Source organism: Acanthochromis polyacanthus, chromosome 16, assembly GCF_021347895.1.
Source record: "Acanthochromis polyacanthus isolate Apoly-LR-REF ecotype Palm Island chromosome 16, KAUST_Apoly_ChrSc, whole genome shotgun sequence".
Classification (NCBI taxonomy): domain Eukaryota; kingdom Metazoa; phylum Chordata; class Actinopteri; family Pomacentridae; genus Acanthochromis; species Acanthochromis polyacanthus.
This window is the reverse complement of record NC_067128.1, coordinates 11,732,400-11,755,357: the sequence shown is the minus strand read 5'-3', so window position 1 is coordinate 11,755,357 and position 22,958 is coordinate 11,732,400. Positions and strand designations below refer to the sequence as shown.

Sequence of the window (22,958 nt, the reverse complement as noted above, 5' to 3'; positions counted from 1 at the left end):
AATCTTTGAAATCTAGTTGGTGGGTCGCAGTCTTTAAAAGCAGTAGTCAACTAAGCTGTACGAGGTTTTAAAGGCCACATGTTGCATCTTTTCTGTGTGAAACAAGACATTACAGGTGAAGCGTGATGTGTAAGTCGTCCACATGTGGAGGCAGCAGCAGCAGTGCAGGCTGAAGGATGCTGCTGGTCTGAAGTTCCTGCACTGAGCAGACAGTCATCAGTCTCAGTCTGCTGCCGGCCTGCATTAGAGAGCAGCTCAGTCTGGACACGATTTGTTGTCTCGTACAGATCTGGGGCTTCTCTCTGATGAGGTGAAGCTTCATCTGCCCTCCAACACACAAACTCATTTATCTTCAGCCGGACGCAGCTCTTCAGGGTTTCAGACTCTTCACTTCTGTTGGATTTTAACTGTATGCAGCTCAAGTTTTAAACCATCAAGTTGGAATTTTTAATGACTTTGTTTGTTTTGAGCTCAGCAGCAGGAGTGAAGGAGGAATGTAAAGGAGGTGCAGTGAGCTGAACTAGTCTTTGCTATGTGGGACAAAACTGTGGCTTGCACTGAGAATAGATGTTCTGTTTTCTGTACGTCATTCGGCCGATAATTTGGTGATTCATCAGAGAAGAGGAGAACAATATGTGATGGAAAATGGCTGTAAGATGATGTGAATAGTCATTTACTGGTAGTGTAAGCAGAAAATTTGAAAAACCGAAGTCAGCAAACATTGATTTTTTTTTAAATGTATCTTAGAAGAGAGAGAAGGCAAGTCCAATGAACTTCATGTAAAAGCTGTGTGAACCAAATCAGGACAACTCTGTGCAGCAGCGCCCCCTACTGTGTGGATTCCAGCATTTGTTGATTCCATGAGAAACAAGTTGCTAATTAACTAATATGAAAGTCTGTATCATACGAATGCAGCCCTCAGAATTATTAACAGCTTATAAGCAACAAATATGCAAAATTAGACGTTTATAAGAGATGTTGTTGCTTTGTAATTAATAAAAGTATCTACTAATTTTCTCTCCTTTCTATTTTTACTACATATAAGAGCATCATAAAAGAGAATTTACAACAAGAAATAAGGCTTTCACCTTGAATACCTGATAATAAAATGCTAAGTCAAACAATAATTACTTTTTTCCCCAAAAGAAATAGATCAATTTCCCCATATTTTTATGTAGATTGAAAAATTTAAAAAGTTATGTTTGCACTTCCAATCTGACAAAATTTTCTAATGGTGGTCCTATGATGTTTATATGAGAAGCTTTTTGGAAGTTATCGATATCAAATTTATTTTTTAAAAAAGAAAAGAAAAAAAATCCAAAACAAAGCATGTGCTACTGGAAGGAAATATATGAACTTTCCTTTCAATTGAGCAAAACACATGTTTAAAAAAAAAATAGGTGTTTTTATAAAATAATATAAATGAAAATTCACAGAAATCTAAATGAGGGCCTTAGTATTCAATGTGTCTCAGTGTTAGGGCTAGGGTTTGGGTAAAAAGCCAAACACCAGCCTCAAACATGACACCAAATATGTTTTAATTACAAAAAAAATATCAGCTCAAACAAGCAGTCACACTGTTGATATCCTGCTGTTTTATTTTCTTGCAGTGAAACCTGCCAGCGTTTCATCATCATGAAATATGTGCTCCAGTAATAATGAGAATAATAACCGGCCCCACTGACTCCAGATCTGACACTCAGCACTTCATGTCCACAGACGAGGTCCAGCTCATAAAGCTCCCGCTGACGACGTCACCTTTCTGCTGACCCAGCAGGGCCTCCGGGCTTTTACTGCAGCGGGACGCTCACTTCCTGCTCCAGTGACCTTCAACACCTACCCGCCATAATACTGCCCCGTCCCAATGACGGCCAATCAGCAGTCAATTCCTGTCACCTCCACTAGAGGCTGTGGTGATCAGACTGTATGGAAGTGAATGGGAAAGCTACTACAGCCACTAAGACGCGAACATACGGAGCATGTAAGAAGCTGATCAAACATTATGATTTGCTGTAAATTAAATTATCCAACATTACACACAGGTACAACTGAAACAACTAATAAATTAAATCATTCGTCAACAGAGGACTTCCTGCATTTTCATTTATGTTTGATGGAGGTTTGGAGGGCCACTTAGAGCTCTCGGTGAATTTGATAAAATTCCTCACGAATGTATGAATTTTTATGAACCAAACTATTAAGCTATCATTTTAGAAAATAATAACAAAATTATTCCACAATGAAAATGATCATTAGTGGCAACTTTATATAAAATGGTTTAAAAAGCTTTCCTTGAACCAGTCACAGCAGCAAAATTGTACTAATCATAATCTAACAAAAATATTAAAGACTCACAGTAGACAGTTTTGCACGACTACAACTTTCACTTCACATATTTTATATACATTTTCCAAGTTGTCGTAGGTACTTTTACATCAGCAACACTATGAATGCAGGACTTTTACACTGTTCACAGTGCTCCTGCAAAATCTCCATGGAAGTCCCGTTATAAAAACACGTCAAGCACCATCAGAGCTTTAAGTTAAACTAACATGACCAGCACACAGGTCATCTTTTGCTTAGGTGTGTTTTATATGCAAAAATCTAATGTGTTCTGTTGCATTATCGGTTCTCTGTAGGTTGGTGTGTTTTTAGTGTCTCAAATTGTGCATGAAACCATTAGGGAGACGATGAGTTCAGCATTGCAACAAAGAAAAGCTACTCTTCCATCTTAAATCGCACACATTTTCTGAGCCAGAAGAGACCAAATGACCAAGAGAACGATTAGGGGAGAGGGAAGTCGAGGCAGTGAAGTCTAGATTGTTGAACAATTCACAGCGGCTCGTTTTCTGGAGCAAGAGAGAAGGAGAGAGAGCGCTAACACCAGAGAGAGTGAATCTCACTCGTCCCTGCAGAGACATGAGCTGCTCTGAAGTTCACGCTTCGATATGAAAACCTGACAGAAGAGTTCAGCGTCAAACAAACTTCTATCTGCAGCGGCGGTTTGTCGACGCCTCCACACTTCAGTGACTCTCAGAACAGTTCAGCAGTGGGACAGCAAGTGAAGGACGTTTCCTCAGATTCAGCTAGTTTTAGTTCTGGGCACTTAAAGATATTTTACAGCACAAAATCAAAGCTAGAAATGGATCCAACTAAACTGGACAAACTACAGACAGAATCTGCAGACAAACACCATCAGCATCCACGTTAAATTTTCCACTTTCTCACTCTTGAGTTTGTTCATGTGAATCAAGCCCAAACTATACACTGAAATATAGTTATTAAATATCAATAAAGCAGCAATGTTTGAATGTGTGAAAATCAGATTTTGCCCAGGTTTAATTTTGCCTTCTACCCATTTTTTAGCCACAGATGGATTATTAAACTTTGGGCAATGCTGAAGACAAGCTGAAAGACCATACAACCCAACATACAGCATGAAGACAGAAATACACATTATCTAGTCTTCATGTACACTTAGCACTGTTCAGCAACTACCAGGTATCTAGGTAGACGCCCCCACAGATCACGTAAATGGTGTCATCATTTCCAAGTATCAAACATGCATAAAAAGATCTGTATGAGAACAACTGGACCTGAAGACCGAACATTTATGTCTCTGTATATGGCACACTATATGATTTTATCTTGTAATCACAGGAAAATGTTTGAGCTCTAAGACTACAACCACATATTGTAGCCAAATCCCTGGTCATACCTGTCACCAACAATTGTCAGGTCAACGCAGCCTGAGATACGTCCTCATCTGCTCTAGGAGTCACCAAAAACAATAAATTTACCAATGATTTTTGGAGTCTGGAATGTCTGAAGTCAGTATCACAACAAGATTTTAGGAGTTGTTTAGCTTGAACTTGGCGTAACTGACTCAGATGACAACAAATGAACAGACCCAGACTGTTTCAGATCTGGTTTAACTAAATCAGTCTGGAACAGATATAGCTAAACTGGCTATGAAGGACCCAATGAACCTAGACTGGAACAGACTTGGTCAAAGTGACAAAATGGTTGTACTAATTGTGTGGCAGATCTGGTTCAACTGACCCAAACTGAACAGATCTGGCTCAGTTAATGCAGAGTGGAACAGACTCACTTCATCTGAGCCCATCTGTTCCAGTTGACCAAAACTGGGACAGATCCGGTTCAGCTGGCCCAGACCAGACCATGACTCCACTTATCCCCTACAGACAGCTCAGTATTTTCTGCTCCTTCCATCCTATCAAACTAAAACAGAAGCCTCATGTTGTTTTGTGTCCTGTTTTTCTGTAACATCTGACATGTTGACAGTGTGGAGTACTTCCTGACCTTCAGTGCCGTGGTGTCGGCCAGAGCGGCAGCTTGTCTGTTCAGCTGCGACGCCATGATGTGGCAGCGCTGACACAGTCTCTGCAGCTCCTCCTCCTCCGGCTTGCCGTAGCAGCTCAGTTCGCTGGCCGACAGCGAGCCTTCGGGATTCGGCCGAGATGCACAGCTCCTCATGGCCTCCTCGACCTCCTCCTCTCCGGCAGAGTGAAGACGCTTCCTCCGACATGTGGAACCCAGAGGCAGAGGAGTCTCCCCTTCCACCACCTGCAGCCGGATAGAGAAAACACTTTGTAATAACCCTTCATTCATACATGTTTGTTTACTTTCTAAAAATGAAATTAATGTGAATAACCGCCCTGCTCATCTTGCATTAAAACTCGGTCACACTGACAGATAAATGAGGATCCATAGACCGTATATAAAAAATGAATAATGGGTCTTAAAAGTGAAGCCATTGAGTAAGTGCCTTAAACCTGCATTCTTTCGAACAGCCAGCAGAGGTTGTAATTGCATTGAAATATATGAGAAAATGACTCCATTTGTCATTTAATTTGTTCCCTCAGTAATTATCCTCCCAATTAGTTCATGGTGTCATTCATTTACTTCTACTCTCCTTCAACACAGTACAACATTAATTTAATAAATTACATGATAAAGCAGGTGTCTTTTAAGGCAGAGCCGCTGTCTTATTGACACGTCATTACTGTATCGATGTGCATAGTGTCTTCAGTCAAATCCACCTCTTGTTCAAAAAACAAAGATGGCAACAGCTGAATGTCAGACACGAGGTTTGCAAACAGGAGTCCAGAAAGCAATGGGTGACATCACACATGACTACATCCATCTTTAATATACAGTCTGTGTCTATATGTATCTTCCTGTATCATCTTGTCTAGCCCATGAAGCTGAGCTGATAAAGGCACCAACACTCAGCTTTAATATTTTTAAACACTCAGCTTTTATATCAGCTTTTATATCAGTGGACATCTGTAGTTTGGCAACAAAAATTCCCCTGTGGTTCAAGAAACATTTCCTCCATAGACTACATTTCTAAAACAAACATTTGTGAAAGTATTGAAAGGACACCTTCAACAGTTCCGATTTTGATCGTTCTTTGATGAACATTTTAAATGGAGATCAGATCTTTAGCAGGACCAGACCTCAATCCCTTCCTATCGTATGTACCACTCTGCCCTTCCCTGTTATTCGTTCTCGCTTCTCGTGCCCCACTCACCCTCCCTTTATTTCTGCCTTCTTTTCCTGTCTTCTCCTTTTTTGTCCTGTGGGTCAAACTGACCCATTTTCAAGTTTGAAAATGTGGAAAAAACAATATATTTTCACAGTGAAACTTCTCATGTCCACATTTTCAACATTTTTGGGAAATCTTTGAACATTTTTTTGGTGGAAAAAAAAAGAAATGTTAAAAATGTTTCTTTAAGAACATTCACAAAAAAATCAACCAAAATCCAGCGAAACTCGCTGGATTTTGGTTGATTTTTTGTGAATGTTCTTAAAGAAAATATTTGAAATTGTACTGATATTTATGTAATCACATTAGATATATTTTTTAGGATTTTTGGGAAGATTTTACTCATTTTTTGAAAAATATTTACAAGAATTTTCTTGACAAATTTGGGTGATTTTTTTTTAAATAAAACTTTTAGGGGAAACTTTTACGGAATTATTGGAATTTTCTTAATGAAAGTTTTGCAAATTTTCTGAAATTTGGAGAATTTTTTGCAGAATTTTTGGATTTTTTTCCAGACAAGGAAACAATATATTTTTTTGCGCCCATAAATGAGGACAACAGGAGGTTTAAGGTCATCTGCCGCTGCTGATCGCCGACTAAGCTCCCCCCCACACCACATCAGCTCATCTCAGTCATCACCAACATAATGATCCTTTGTGTCCCATAAATAATCAAGCTTCAAATCGAATATAGTGAATATGTTTGAGGTGTCATATTTGTAAATTTCCCAAAAGCCTAGAAAAGTGAGTTTTAAGCTGGCGACATCATAACAATATGAATCATTGGGTGGGAACACTCAGAAGCATAACATGAATGAAAACCCAGAAACTAGAGCAGTTTAACTTCCGGTCACTGGGCACCATTTTCTCCTTATAGACCCATTCTAATTAGTGACCAGTCACTGAACATCCCTTGGAGTACTGTTAATTCCATCATTAAGAAATGAAAGGAATATGGCACGTGTGTAAATCTACATAGAGCAGACCGTCCTCAAGTACTGAGTGGCTGTGCAAAAAAGAGACTAAGGAGGGAGGCCACCAAGACACCTCTGACTCCAGCTGTGAGTGTTTTACAAGCTGTACAGTTTTGAGTTTGCCTTCTGGTAAAATTTGTTGCCATCATACAGGCAAAACATGTTGGACTTATTGACACTGATACTGCCTGAGTGATGAGGTAAAATGAATGTCATTTTCACCGTGTTGTTTTGATTCTGCACTTCAGCCCTCAATGAGGAGCAAATTTATGCTACTGGTCCAGCTGAGTCAGGACAGACTTAATAAATGTTCCAGATACGTGTGCCCACTTCTCTGCAAGCCCTGATTAAAAAGTCCTGCTTCATCTTTTAGAGGGCATTACTGCAGTTTCTATTAATTTCACTGTCTCTTGATTGGTCCATAAATCTCACTTCGATTCATTAATTGGCTCATAAGAAGAAGCACAACTCAAAGTGACGAATGATGAATTCATGACGGTATTAAGTCTTCATGTTAAAATGATCTACAACAAACATAAGATGTCGTTGGTTAATGCCTCCTCACACACAGGTAGAAACTTCTCATCTTTACCTGTGTCAAACCAGACAGAGCAAGGCAAAAAAAAAAAAAAAAACGCTTTGTCTTCAAAATAAAAGCATAGCTAGGCAGCACACATGGCATAATGTTGATAAGTATACTTAACAGTGAAGCCAGAAAGACTACAGTTAAAGGTCAAAGCAAAATCAAACTTAAACCAAAAAATTCCAGAATACAGACCTGAATTGCTATTCTCAGTAGACACAATTAACCCTATACTGATAGATTTAATTTGAAAGTTGTGAGCTGTTTATGTTGACAGATCTGCAGGGATGATGATAAAGTGGGCGATACTCACTGTGTATCTCCTGAAGTCCGGCCTCCGTCCCCGAGCTGTGTTCCAGTACTGTGAGTACATGTCAGATAATAAACGCTCTGATCCACTTTTAATAAACAGACTGATTATCTGATGAACTCTCCGACTCTCTGCTGACTTTCCTTCATTTGAGATGCAGCTTCTCTGTCAGCCTCTGATGAAATCTCTGCTTTCAATACAGCCAGAATAAAGGAGAAGCTGAGTGAGTGTGTGTGTGTGTGTGTGTGTGTGTGTGTGTGTGTGTGTGTGTGTGTGTGTGTGTGTGTGTGTGTGTGTGTGTGTGTGTGTGTGTGTGTGTGTGTGTGTGTGTGTGTGTGTGTGTGTGTGTGTGTGTGAGGACTATGGGAGGAGAATGATGCCGCTGAAGCGTGAACTTTCAGATTGCAGGAAAGTGAAGCCTCAGATGAAATCCACTGCTCTGACATGGAGTTACATAACTGCTGTGTGTAGTTACTGTTCAGAAACAGGATTACATGGGACTAATTAGTGAATATAAAGAGGCTGGTGGAGCTATAAAAACACTGATGGTGGCTGGATGACTGTGCAGGCCATGACATTTAAATGAAACTGATAAATGAAGTCAGTGTTGACAGCAGCAGGAGTTTAACTTGAACAAATACAGTGTAGGTATGAGCATGCTTGATTCGGGGTTGAAGCTGCTGTATCAGTGGTTTTAGAAATTCATGTTTTCCTCCTTGTGTGACAGTCAGGCTGCAGATGGTGCCTATTATACAGTGAGTATTGAACTGTAGTTTGACTTATAGATTTATTTTCCAAATTAAATCGCAATATCTTTAATCGCGAAATTCTGACCACTCACATATGTGCTCTTCTCCAGCGGTAGTGTTACGGTTCAACTCCCTCCCTCTAAATACACAAATCATGTAAGGTCAGAGGGTAAATACCTTTGGAAGTAACTTAAACCTTATTTCCTACATGTACAAATCTTGTTCTTGCACAAATACAGTGAATATATATCCGGCGTTCAGATGCCCCAGTGTTAAAATAATATCAAATATGTTTATCTCTAACCATTAGAGAAACAATGGTTAGTGATTCTAACTTGTAATTAAATTGTGTGATTCAGTTTATAATGCTAGTAGCTGTTAACATTAAGAATATATGTGTAAACATTCAAATAAAAATAAGATTTCTGGAGTATGTCTGATTTAGAAAAAAAGTCTGAACAAACAAAAGGAGCAGAGTGAAGGATTATTTGTCTCCTGTCAGTGGATCTGTGTGCAATCCTTCGTACATTCAGATGTTAAATATTTAATACTCCATATTTTGTGGCCTCACTCTGGTGATGTTACACCTCCTTAGTTAAACAGATTTAAACTGTGCAGTTCATTCTGATGTACACATTTCTGTGTTCGGAGCAGAGGAGATGCAGGTCACAGTTCTGAAGAGTTCTATGGATGCTCAGGAGCGACACTCGGAGCTCTTATGGTTCTTTTAGGAGGTACAACACATCTCCTGTTGTCTCAAACATTGCACTGAATTGTCTTTTGGCTGTAAACCTTTTTCTAGTTAGTTATCAAATGCAAGAAGGGAATGTTTTGTTTGAATTAAAATTTTTGTTCATTGTTTGCAGCAAGCGGTCCAGAATCGTTCGCTGCCAAATTACCACACCGAATGGATGTGAAAATACTACTGGATCACAATCACTGGTCAACTAAAATGAAACATCATCCACTATCTGACTAAACAACAGAGTTTAAGCTGCTGTCACTTCTAAACACTCTCCCTCCTACAGAGAACACAGAGACACTGAGGAACCCGACCAGCCTGAAAACCCAGACCTAAACCCAAACCCAGGATACAGAGGTTCAGTGAATGTGGTGTGAAAGGTGTGGAGGTGGATCAGAGAGTCAGACGACAGTTTGTAGAAGGACAGAATGCCAGCAGGATGGTCCACATACACTGCTACCTTCTTCGAGACAGAGGAGGGGGAAAAGGAGGAGGAGATGGATGTTCTGATGTTATTGTGCCAGAGAGAGAAGCCATCATCATCAGAGCAGTTCAGACTCCAGGACTGATCATTCCAGCCAAACATGCAGTTATCGTTGTTGCCTTTCCTTCTGATTCCTCTGTATGTCACCGATATGTAGACTCCTCCTCTCCACTCGACCTCCCAGTAACAGCGACCAGTCAGACCATTTCTACACAGCAGCTGAACCCTGCAGTCGAATCTGTCTGGATGGTCAGGATATGGCTGCTCCTCCTTCACGTACGTCACCTTCCTGTTGTTGTCAGACAGTCTGAGGTTTCTGTTCACTGTGTTTGTGTCCAGTTCAAGTTCACAGAAATCTGAGGAAATAAAACACAACAGAGCTACAGTTTATTATCTGACCCATCTGACGACTGTATTCGGTCTTTACTTTCACATATTATGTAGCTCAATCTGAAGTTTATTGGTGATACTTTTTGTCAGCTGTCACTGCAAAATAATATTTCAATGAATAAATACCATTACCACCAATTTTACATTTAAACACAAATTGACAGTTTGCTGTTTTGTCATTCATCAAACTTACACTTCTTCAGACCAGGTTTTAACCATTGCTCTCCACAATGATCCACCCTGCAGGAAGAAACACAGAATGATTTTTTATTAAACACAAGTTTTAACTTTAATTATTTGAGATGCACCTGTGCATGGTCTTTGCAAGTGTATGCAAACGGACAGACGGTGTGGACTGGAGAAATGACTGTGTCGTCCGGAGAGTCTCTGTTTACTTTAGAGAGACTTGGATGAATTATACACTGGATAATAGGATAGCTGAGCCATGGCTTTTTAAGGAGCAAACACTGACTGCCTTACCAAATCAGCCTTCAAGCCTGACAGCTTACCCTTTTCTAAAAGTTCAGGGTGTACCCTTCCCAACTATTACAAACTAGTTCCTTTTCTGTAAAGTCAGGCAGCTCCTCAAACCAGGTATCAAACCGCTCCACCTAGGCAAGTTTAGGACAGGCAGATAGCTGAAACCAAACTGAGGCCAGGTACAACATCTACACAGTATGAATGTAATTCATAAAAATCCCACAACCAGGGCAGGATTGAACATGACACCTGTAGAAGCAAATACAGTCACTCGCTTTCAACACCAGTCGCCATATGTTACAGCACAAGAAAGAATGCTACAAGGGCCGAGTGCCCTCTGTTCCTGATCTCACTGAGAAGGATTCTGGTGAGTTTGCACACCCAAACATTGCCCTTGACAATCTGCCTTCCCAGGATAAGACAGAGTTATTTCAGTTTTAGATTTTTATGGAACGCGTAAAACTAGAAGAAGCCTGCCTAATTATTGAGGCATACCTTTACTCTCCAACCTCCTACACTGACACCAGAACAGCTCTGTCAAAGAAATTTGATTAGTCCCACCAATTAGCACTTGGGAAAATTGCCAAGGTCATGGAATCTCCTGACATTAGATAAGGGAACACTGAGACCTCTGAAAGGTTTACTTTCATACAATTGACACAAGGTCAAGATAGAGATTTTAAATTGAGATGTGGCTCCCATGTGTGACACACTGTTAGTAAGCTGTCAGCTAACATGAGTTTCTTTGACCTCTGTACCGCTAGCCAGAAGTGGACTTTTCTGACCTGACATGTTGTCCCAAAGAAACAGCAGTCTGTTCAACGATTAGAGCTGTGTACAGCAATCATTGGAGCCCAGCCAAGGAAGCTACTGTAGGCCAAACTGACCTCAAAGGTGGGGAACTTACCCTTTGGTCTAATTAAACGACATCCTCCACTGGCTTTATTCCATAATCTGCCACTTAAAAGCCTTTCATGGCATCAGCATTGCTCAAATTCAAGATCTCACAGACTTAAGAGCATGGCAATATATAGATTTACAAGACGTCAACTGAATCGGCACACTAGCACAAGTCAACTGCAGGACCAGAATGCCTTGTCTTACTCTCAGATAAGTGGCCTTCCCATCTACCTTGGGACACCACAAAGCTACAAGAAAATGTGAGCTAAATCGATCCAATATTTGTGGTATATTTATCACCAACCTTGAGCCACTCATCCAAACCATCAAAGATCTGCACTTAGAGTGAGTTGATATATGCCACAGCTAAGGATCTTCATGAGGTTGTAGTGCAAGATGACTCTGTAGCAATCAAGTCTCCATTAGTTGAAATGCGTATGAAAGCCAAGTGACATGTTTTCTAACAAGTCCACATAGACAGCTTCACAGAAATAATTAAGACCAACTAAAGGCTGACTGTCCCTCATGGACCTGAGCAAAAATACACAAAAAAATGGCATTACACAAACATGCACTATGTGTCCTCTTGTTGTCTGACCATACCTGAGAGTGTCTTGTCTCCACTTTAGATCCTCCACTGCAGCAGAAAGCAGCTTCACTCCTGAGTCTCCAGCATGATTGTAGCTCAGGTCCAGCTCTCTCAAATGGGAGGGATTGAAGCTCAGAGCTGAGACCAGAGAAGAACAACCTTCTTCTGTGACCAGACAACCTGACAGACTGGAGTCAGAAATATATCAACGCAGGAAGCAAAAAGAGAAATCTGACAGATGTATCAACATGAACCTAAAGCAGAGTTCAACTGATTAAGAAATAATTGTATCCTGACCTGAGAGTTTCCAGTTCACAGTGTTTACTCTTCAGTCCGACAGAAAGTAACTTCACTCCTGAATCCTGAAGGTCGTTGTTACTCAGGTCCAGATCTCTCAGACTAGAGGACTGGGAGCTGAGAACTGAAGACAGAGCTCTACAGCTTCTCTCTGAGAGGTTGCAGCTGCTCAGCCTGAAAAAGAAGATGATTCTTATTCATCACCCTAAATTTTAAACATGTTTAAATAAGTGTAATTATTTAACCACATACAGAGCTTTACTGGAGGCCTTGACCACTGGCAGCAGCCTCAGAAGAGCCTCCTCTGAAGCAGAGTATTTCTTCAGGTCAAACACCTCCAGATGTTCTTCTGATGACAGTAAGATGAAGACCAGAGCTGACCACTGAGCAGGAGACAGTTCACCTGTGGACAGACGTCCTGATCTCAGGGACATTTGGATCTCCTCCTCCAGAGAACGATCATTCAGTTCATTCAGACAGTGGAACAGATTGATGCTTCTCTCTGCAGACAGATTCTCATTGAGCTTATTCTTGATGTACTGGACTGTTTCCTGATTGGTCTGTGCGCTGCTTTCTGTCTGTGTCAGCAGGCCTCGTAGGAGATTCTGATTGGTTTGCAGTGAAAGACCCAGGAGGAAACGCAGGAACAAGTCCAGGTGTCCATTTGGACTCTGTAAGGCCTCATCCACTGCACTCTGGTGTAGATGTTTGGGTGTAGGTTTGTCTCGAAACACTTTCATCAGAGGAAATGCTGTTTGTTGTTCTTCTAGCAGGTTGACACCAGATTCGATGAAGGTGTGATGGACATAAAGAGCAGCCAGAAACTCCTGAACACTCAGATGGACGAAGCAGAACACCTTGTCCTGGTACAGTCCTCTCTCCTCTTTGAAGATCTGTGTGAACACTCCTGAATACTTTGAGGCCTCTCTGATATCGATGCCACACTCTGTCAGGTCTGATTCATAGAAGATCAGGTTTCCTTTCTGCAGCTGCTCAAAAGCCAGTTTTCCCAGAGACTCAATCATCTTCCTGCTCTCTGGACTCCAGGGAGAATCTGTCTCAGATCCTCCATCATACTTGACCTTCTTCACTTTGGTCTGAACCACCAGGAAGTGGATGTACATCTCAGTCAGGGTCTTGGGAAGCTCTCCTCCCTCTCTGGTTTTCAACAGCTCCTCCAGAACTGTAGCAGTGATCCAGCAGAAGACTGGGATGTGGCACATGATATGGAGGCTTTGTGATTTCTTGATGTGGGAGATGATGCCAATGGCCTGCTTCTTATCTCTGGATCGCCTTCTGAAGTACTCCTCCTTCTGTGGGTCATTGAACCCTCTGATCTCTGTCACCATGTCAACACACTCAGGAGGGATCTGATTGGCTGCTGCAGGTCGTGTGGTTATCCAGAGGCGAGCAGAGGGAAGCAGTTTCCCCCTGATCAGGTTTGTCAGCAGCACATCCACTGAGGTGGACTCTGTAACATCAGTCAGGATTTCATTGTTGTGGAAGTCCAGAGGAAGTCGACACTCATCCAGACCGTCAAAGATGAACACAACCTGGAAGTGTTGGAAGCTGCAGATTCCTGCTTCTTTGGTTTCAGTAAAGAAGTGATGAACAAGTTCCACCAAGCTGAACTTTTTCTCTTTCAGTGCATTCAGCTCTCTGAAAGTGAATGGAAATGTGAAGTAGATGTCCTGGTTGGTTTTGTCTTCAGCCCAGTCCAGAGTGAACTTCTGTGTTAAGACAGTTTTCCCAATGCCAGCCACTCCCTTTGTCATCACTGTTCTGATTGGTTCATCTCTTCCAGGTGAGCCTTTAAATATGTCTTCTTGTCTGATGGTTGTTTCTGCTCTGTCTGGTTTCCTGGATGCTGTTTCAATCTGTCTGACCTCATGTTCATCATTGACCTCTGCAGTTCCTCCCTCTGTGATGTAGAGCTCTGTGTAGATCTGATTCAGAAGAGTTGGGTTTCCTGCTTTAGCGATCCCCTCGAACACACACTGGTACTTCTTCTTAAGCTTAGACTTGTGTTGTTGTCTAACCTCTGTAGTAGGAGTTCCTGAATAAACAAATAACGTGTCAAACATCTGCTCATTCTACAGTTCATTCAGATGTTTCCCTGTATTCATTCACTAACTCTTTAGTCTAGCCACTCCTATCTATCCTGCAGTAACCCCAGTATGTTCTGCCTTTCACACTCAAGTCTAGTCCTCATGTACATGGGAATTTTTTCAAATAGGTTTAAATCTCTGTCCATATCTGAAGCACTGATAAGTAGGGCTGGACCCGAATATCCCGAATATCCGAATATTCGTTCTCTACGGCGGTATCTAGATATTAATTTTGGTATCTGAATATTTGCCCCCCACCCCCCACCCCCGGTCGGACGTTACCGTCCAGAACGAATACTCGGCGTTACTGTCTTCCCTCCACCTTCGGCCCACATCGGCTCATATCGGCTCATCCCGTCGTGTGATCACATGAACATATACACATATGTCTATGGCATATACGCATGTCTATGTGATCACCCCCTCCTCCCCCCAGATGAAAATACGAATATTCGGAGCTCGTCTCTTCCCTTCGCTTCACTTCGGCTCATCTCAGCTCATCCATTCGTGTTTGTAAACACCACCCGAATGGCCGGGTGGCTGCCGACTCTGAAGTCACGCTTCACTTCGTTGCATAAACACAAGACAAGATGCCGAAGACCTCCACTGTTTGGGAATTCTTCAGTTTAACTGAAGACAAAACGAAGGCAGTGTGCAAAATTTGCGTCCAGACGAATGGATCCAAATACTCAGGCGAGTCTCCTCCTGTCCGGGAGACCAGACAAATCGATCCGAATATTTGGGCCGTCTTCACCACATGCCACATGCCCCTCTGTCGGACGTTATGGGGCGGAACGACTATTCGGATATTCGTCTTTAATACTATCCGGAATATCCAGAGACCAGAAACCACTATTCGGGCCAGCCCTACTGGTAAGAGCAAGCTACACCAAGAGGAGACAATATAATCCCTAAATTTGTATTGGTCACTCAAAAGTGGAAACTTCAAGAGATTTTAAAGGATAATTTACCATGCATAGGTCACTTGCCTATGCAGAAACTTGTGGACCACTTTAGAGACACTCCAGCTTTTGATATGCTTGGACTGCAAGAATTGCCTCTGGAGAATCTTTGGGTTCCATTTTTGGTGGAAAAAAGCGCCTAATGCGGGGCAGGCATATGTGAGTGGCCTCGAAAAACTGCTCTTCTCTGAATTTCCTAGTTGGGTAATGGTCCATTAAAACATCAGCATCAGTAGAGCAAAAAATTCACCACGTAGGCTAGCGTGGCACTATATTTCATACGTGCTTACAGAACTGAAGTCATGTCTAGTACCTGCTATTTGTTGTTGTTTTGGCGCACTCTGAGTTATCGTTGTGTTCGTAACAGTCAGATCCTACACTGCAATAGAAACAAAAAGCCTAAACTGGGCCAATTCCAGGGCTGTTCATTTAAACACTAAGGCTACCTTACACCTACCCCAAGCTGCTGCAGTGAAAGGACAGCTAATTGTACATCGAGGAAACGGTGAATTATTTTTGTGGACTCATGCCTCTGTTTCTCACTATCTGTTAAAATCCTCTTACTGCTCTGCAGATGGTCAGCCAACTCCTCCTGCTTCATCCTCCTCAAGAAGTGCAGTGTGATCTTCAGAAATGACTCTCTGCTGCTCCTCCTCTGCTCTTCATCCTCACCTTCCAACTCCTCCTCCTCCTCCTCCCTCTCACTCTCTAAGAATTCTGGGTAATTTAGACTCAGAACCTTCTGGATCTTCTTCATCTCATTCTTCACGTAACTGATGATGTTCTCCTCCAGCACCTGAAGCAGAGAAATATATCGGGTTTACTTTCAACTGAAACTGAAGACAAAATCCGATCAGTATTCCAGTAATGAGAGCAGTGTGAACAACATTAGGACCAAAATCATAGTCGAAGTGGAATTAACGAATGAAACGGTTTTATCAGTGGCTGAACACACAAAACCTTTATGATGGTTGGATTTATTGCAGCATTGATGTATCAGACTGTAATATTTGGACCTAAATGCATGTTAAACTTTCCACTGAGAGTCTGTTTCATGTTTCATCAGTTATCAGAACAAATTCTTCTGTCAGGTTCATGCAAAAGTAAAGTGTTGAATGTAGAAAAGTTCTCACCATCAATATGGAGTCCAGATCTCTTTGATGCTGAGGGACAGACTGACCTCTGAGATCCTCTGAGCTCTGCTGCCTAACGCTGCAACAACATTCAACTTTAGCACATGCAGACTTTGCTAAAAGTTTTTTGTTCTATAATGATGAATTCTGGCAGAAACACAAACTGATCTTTCATGTAAATGCTGTTCTCTCTGTTGGATGTGAAATTTTCAAAGTGGAAACACAATGAAAACTTTATATTCTCACCCTTCATGAACGGTCTGGTGTCCATCTCTAAATTTAACGGGTTCAAGCATAGACTGGTTACTCTTCATGGAAACACAGCTGGGAACAGAAGAGGCCATTTTCTGCTGCTGAATCCTGATGGAAACAAAAACATCACCACACAACTGTAACTTAAAGGCTTACTTTGCGTTATTTTGTTGCAGTGAATCTTTCATACAAATGCCATAACCTGAGTCTCACTATCGTTTTCTGTGGTCTTCCTGGTTTTTTGGCGTTGCTGAGCTCACCAGTGCGTTCTTCCTTTTTAAGAATGTACCAAACCCTGTAATGTTTCTGCTACCTCCCTGATGGGTTGGTTTGGATTTTTCAGTCAAATGATGGCTTGGTACATGACAGTGATAGCTCACTGGGCATCATATTGAGAGTTTACCTCACCAGACTCCAAACGCAAATACCACACTTGAAATGAACTCTAGATCTTTTATCTGCTCCTTGTAAATGAAATAATGAGGGGATAACACGCATCTGACCACGGAACAGCTGAACAGCCAATAGTCAAATTACTTTGGTCCTTAGAAAAGGTGGAGAGCACATGAAATGTGTTGTACTTCCTACATTGTCCATCTGATTTGAATGTAAATACCCTCAAATGAAAGCGGAAAGTCTGCACTTAAAGCACATCTTGACTGTTTAATTTCAGATCTACTGTGGTGAGTTGAAATGCTGAAAATCGCGTCAATGTCCAAATATTTGCGGACCTGAGTGAACATGATGTCACTAAGAGACAAGAGGAGGTTTGGGTGAAGGTCAGGAATAAATCAAGCTCAGCTTCACTGGACTCTCACCAACAACACTGGCACATTTCCCTGTCTATGCCGATGAAAGCTGATGCAATACATTTGAGAAATATTCATATAAATGCATTTTTTATTTCGAGGAACAAAGTTTGGCTTTGGTTCATCAAATGGCTGCTGTTAAAGGTCTGCTCCATGTAAAAACATTACGTCTAACTGGAAACTAAAAAGGACTAGGTGCAATTTATTTCTAGAATCTACCTCACCAAATATGCCACTTCCTTCTCCTCTCCACCTGTTCATAAACCTCTTTAAAGTCTTTTTAACCATCATTTTATACATATACAGCGCCCTCCATAATTATTGGCACCCCTGGTTAAGATGTGTTGAAAGCCTTCAAATAAATTCAATTTTTACTGCAGAAGCATACTCTCACACTGAAAATTATAGAAACATGTATTATAGAAGATTAAGTGCTGTTTTGTTGGCAAAAAGGGGTTGTAAAAAGTATTACATCAGGGGTGCTAATAATTGTGGCACACATGATTTGATGTAAAAGAATTATTTCGTAATGTGTGATTTTTTTTAACCGCTGAATAAACACAACTGAATTAAATGTTGGATTTTCCTCGTATTTCATTGTGGTCCAATATCATTTAGAAAAAAATAATTGAATTTATCAGAAGCTAAAGAACACATCTTTACCAGGGGTGCCAATAATTATGGAGGGCGCTGTACATGCATAAAACATGCAACATAAAGAGAAACAACAGAGATCATTGCACTCAAACTAACTAACTCACTGTGTTTCAGAAGGCTGTCCTTTAAAAGCAAGAGGAGGCTCCATGGACTGGTCACTCTTCACGGACACACAGCTGGAAGCAGGACAGTCTTGTTGCTGCTGCTCAAATCTCGTATGAATCAAAGAGAACCAAATGATCAGTAGAGCAACTTACAGAACAAGATTATACGTCAGCAAGAAGTGAGGAAATCGGTGAAATTCTTTCATTCCTCCAAAGTGAAACTGCTGAAAGGTGACCAGTAGCAGACCAGGTTGTAGTGGTCAGATACCAGCTGAGAGGAGAAATGAAAACTAAACTCAACAAACACCCACTGACAAACAGTGTAAAAATCAGATTTTACATTGTTACGTTCATTACTTTTATGAACAGTCTGAATTATTACAAGAGAATCCATCTTTAAAACCCTCAGTTAATGTCAGAGGTCAGTTATATTAAGACGACTCACTGTGTTTCAGAAGGTCGTCCTTTAAAAGCGAGTGGAGGTTCCATGGACTGATCACTCTTCATGGACACACAGCTGGAAGCAGGACAGTCTTGTTGCTGCTGCTCGACTCTGATATGAATCACAGGATAGAACAACATTTCTGATCAAATTATCTGCAGTCCACCGCATAGAACAGGATTAGAAATCTGCAAGAACAACTACATGATCATCACTTACTGTGCTTCAGAAGGTCGTATTTTAAAAGCGAGTTCAGGCTCCATGGACTGGTCACTCTTCATGGACACACAGCTGGAAGCAGGAGAACCTGGTCTGTTCTGCTGCTTTGTTCTTCAACACAACACACACACAGAGCTTTGAGTGTGAATAATGATGGTCAGTGATGAGCTCTGACATGGAGAAGAGTCATGGACAGTTAGAGATGTTCATCTCACCTCTGAGCTTTGGTCTGGTTCTCATGTTCCCCACACAGAGTGGCTTCAGAGGGATCGACTCCCTCCTCTCGGTCCTCACTTTGATTCATAGCAGAGACACACCTTCACACAAACAACAACCTGCTCAGTACAACAACAACATTAGTTCTCACTACTGTCACTGACATGGCTCAAATATTCAGAACTCTGAGCCTGCAGAGAATTGATTAGTCTACAATGGTTACACAGCCACAGAATCACCCATAAATACACAGTGATGACGGTGAAAAATACATTTGGCATTGCTTGAAAAGGAGACACAGTACGCCCAAAGAGTCATGCTTTTCTTTCTGGCATGTGAATGCCAGCAATATATTTATTAGAATAGACATTGTGTTTCTTTCCTTCATTTCAGACTAGTCAGCTCTCACACAGAGTCAGTTCATAAAGTGCAGTTGAAACATCAGTAACACAACTGAATCCAGAGTGCATCATAGCAGGATATTATTCTACTGTAGAAACCTGAAGTCACAACATTTTTCTGTCAAAGTTTTTTTTATTAGGGTGCTTTTAACAGCAGCTTATTTGCACAAGCGTTATTAATATATGAATGTGTTAAATAATGCCACCTCTCTAATTGAAAAGTTCTTAGATCAAACACAAGATTGAGATCAGGGCTGATTAAGGAATTTTTCATCCAGACAGATGAAAAGAAAAGAGCCAGAGCAGACGAAGCTACCTTTTACGGACTGCGGATTTAGGGCCAGATTTCTAGGACACTTGTTTTAAATGACTTTGTTTATGGGGTTGATAACGTGATGACAACTTGTTAACCCTGGTGAGCTTACTGCAAGGCCACAGACATTCACAAAATTAATAAATAAGCAAAAAACTTTTTACAGTTTTGATTGGATTAAACCTTGAACAAGTTATGGCTTTAAAGGTTGTGCACTTTAGTGATCTGCCTATTCAGTAGGTGGCACTGTCGCAACATCCAAGCATCCTAGAATTGCAGTCTTAGAAACTACAGTCCAGAAACCACAGCCTTCTCTGCTGCAGACACGAAATATTGGAAAAAAGTTGCCAGATGTTCCACTGGGATATAGGAACACTGCACGAGATTATTCCACCTGAACTTAACAGTTCAGCCTAAGAGGGAACCAGGTACTACAGCTAATCTACAACACCTGAAAGCATGTATTATCTGAGATAATATTGCCATTTAAATACTAAATATTACATGTCTTGAATCAGATTGGAATCCAAAAGAACTTCATGGGGACATCCTTACTCTCTAATCCATGAAGCAACACCAAAATTAGACAACATAATGAGAAAACAGGTTACTGTACCACAGATGCCTGTAGTTAGATAAATTACACACTGACAGATTTCTTAGTTTTGACACTGTAAATAAACTATGGCTGTTTTCCCTACAGAGTGAAAGTCTCGTGGGGAACATGCCAGCCAGGATTAGAGCTCTACTGTGTGCTGATGGCAGGACTATTAAATACTATTTGATGATGTGATGCTTCACTTATTTTTTATTCAGTTCTTAAGGCATTCTCTGTTATTTGTTGACTTTGATACCGACAATGTCGAGAACTGACATCCTGAAACTGTCAATAATTTAGTTTCCTGTAAATTTCCTTGTTTTTATTGTGAACAATAAACAAAAATTATATAATTTGTATTTGTTTTTGTCTGTCCAATGCAGCCACATCTTTTGAAACACCAAAAAGACTTTTGATAAATATTTCATGATAATATTTGAGATTTTGTTGAGAATTTTAAGGGTGTCCGAAAACTTTTTTTCCAACCACTGTGGATTTCCTGATATTGTTTAGTGTGCCATCCCTATGAGACCCTTCTGGGGGCGCCCTGTCACTGTAAAGTTACAATATCCACAGTTTTAACGGGACAGCATTTAAAATGCATTGATTCAATACAATATAAAATAAACATGAATCAAATCATTAGTGTCGGTGGGTTTGAGTGGTGAGCAGACAGTTGTAGTGATGAAGGGTGAGGTTGACAGCCAAACAGCCAAACGAGCCAAACAGCGAACTCATCCTTCAGCTGCTACAACTGTGTTTCGTTCTTTTGTCTACAGCAAACACTTTGTGGACATTAAAGCATTTTAAACACGAAACGTGACGAAAAATATCCTGTTTATGACACATTTAGAGATTTCTGTGGTTTCTTTACCTGCTGAGCTGACTTCACTTCCACTTCTAAACACCGTCCACCTCCGTGTGTTGAGAGGAGAAGCTGCTGCAGTGAGCAGCGAAACCGAAAGTGTTTTTCTGGAGGAGAAACCAGTGATGTAGATAAAAGTTACTCATGAAGCAGGAGGTGTTGGGCTGATATGATGTAACACGGGCCGCCCCCCTCCCTTAGCAAAAAATGACTGTTCTCTAGAAAAAGAAAAAAAAGTGCCGTAGTTTGAAGTTTGTTAAAATAAATTAGAAGTGAGCATAAAATTAAGAAATGTAGAGAGGAGCTCTTGCAATACACTGCTATACACACATACATACACACACACACACACACACACACACACACACACACTCAACAAAAATATAAACGCAACACTTTTGTTTTTGCTCCCATTTTTTATGAGTTGAACTCAAATGTCTAAAACTTTTTCCACATACACAATCACCATTTCTCTCAAATAATGTTCACAAATCTGTAAATCCGTGATTGTCAGCACTTCTCCTTTGCTGAGATAATCCATCCCACCTCACAGGTGTGCCATATCAAGATGCTGATTAGACACCATGATTAGTGCACAGGTGTGCCTTAGACTGAGTGGCCTTTTATTGTGGGCAGGCACACCTGTGCACTAATCAGCATCTTGATATGGCACACCTGTGAAAAAAAAATGTGAGCAAAAATAAAAGTGTTGTGTTTATATTTTTGTTGAGGGTGTGTGTGTGTATATATAAATATATATATATATATATATATGTGTGTGTGTGTGTGTGCGTGCGTGTGTGTACATGTTCTAAATCTCCAAATGCTCCACATCTCAGAAACACCTTTTCGCCATTTTAATGATTTCAGAGCTATTTCTTAAAACAATAAACAAGGCTGCTATCATCCAAGAAAACATCTTCAATCAAAACTGACTGTCTGTGTCAAGTAAAGAATTATGGTGGCAAGATTTCGCGTTTCAGAGGGTATCTTACCCTGGTTTACCCCTAAAGATATGTAGAGTTCTGACTTCACATTAACCCTAACTCTCTTTCACCTGATGACACAAAAGAACTTCTTTAAAACAACTGTTTTCTAGGGAACACAAGAATGACTGAGTGACAAAAGGAGCAAAGAGAGGCTGAAAGAGGAAGTAATGGGTAAATAGTAAGAACAACTTGTGTTACTATTACAAAACACCAGAACATCAGGCGTTTCTCTCTGACTCATTCAGTCTGCGCTTTTTGTTCAGATATGTACTGAAATACCCAGAACAAGAAGTAAAACCAGCAACATTTTTCCTCACACCTCATGCTGTGATGCAGGTGTTGTTGTAAAGGACTGCCTCGATTTCTTCTATTAGCATTTATAATTATCCTGCTTCAGAAACTAAACTAGCTCTATTGAATATAATGATTTACCATGTGGACGGGGACTGTTTTAAATGTTTCTGACAATGACAGACTCTCCCTTGTCACTCAACACTCTGCTGAACCTCAACCTGGAACCAAACATGCACTTTAGTTTCAGATATCTGGCTTATATAACTCAAAGCATGCACTCCCATTAAGTAAACAACTTTTTTCCACACTAGTGCAGCTGCATCCTCAGCCACAGTCTTGTCTCCCATCAATTAAAATTCCATTTCATGGCTGGTATGAACAGCAAAAATGTTGACAGCATGTTAATGTGGGCACCTTACTGATGTTATAAGAGGAACTTATAAAATTGTGAACCTACCTTTTTGGCTCTTCAGCTCATTATATGTCAGTTTGCAGATCATCGAAGCAGCAACAACAACACAATGAAG

General features: G+C 40.8%; 1 protein-coding gene across 1 annotated transcript; it reads right to left on the bottom strand.

Moving 5' to 3' along the window:
- Positions 1–8,211: 8,211 nt before the first annotated feature.
- On the bottom strand, positions 8,212–21,257 carry LOC110964007 (NACHT, LRR and PYD domains-containing protein 12-like). Its single transcript, XM_051960587.1, has 13 exons — positions 21,158–21,257; positions 18,971–19,072; positions 18,756–18,866; positions 18,540–18,647; positions 18,095–18,202; positions 16,519–16,632; positions 16,273–16,351; positions 15,704–15,935; positions 12,322–14,125; positions 12,070–12,243; positions 11,787–11,960; positions 9,997–10,043; positions 8,212–9,769 (listed from the first exon to the last, which is right to left on the bottom strand). The coding sequence occupies exons 2-13, from the start codon at positions 19,057–19,059 to the stop codon at positions 9,210–9,212; spliced, it is 3,600 nt and encodes a 1,199-aa protein (XP_051816547.1). The 5' UTR covers positions 19,060–19,072; positions 21,158–21,257; the 3' UTR covers positions 8,212–9,209.
- Positions 21,258–22,958: the final 1,701 nt, after the last annotated feature.

What these genes read in the sequence shown, in the direction of transcription:
- LOC110964007 (XM_051960587.1), bottom strand. Translation starts at nt 19,059, where the DNA reads ATGAATCAAAGTGAGGACCGAGAGGAGGGAGTCGATCCCTCTGAAGCC. An exon ending in ATACGACCTTCTGAAGCACA is followed by an intron (nt 18,648 to 18,755) that starts GTAAGTGATGAT and finishes GATTCATATCAG; the next exon opens with AGTCGAGCAGCAGCAACAAG. An exon ending in ATCTGGACTCCATATTGATG is followed by an intron (nt 15,936 to 16,272) that starts GTGAGAACTTTT and finishes TCTCTGCTTCAG; the next exon opens with GTGCTGGAGGAGAACATCAT.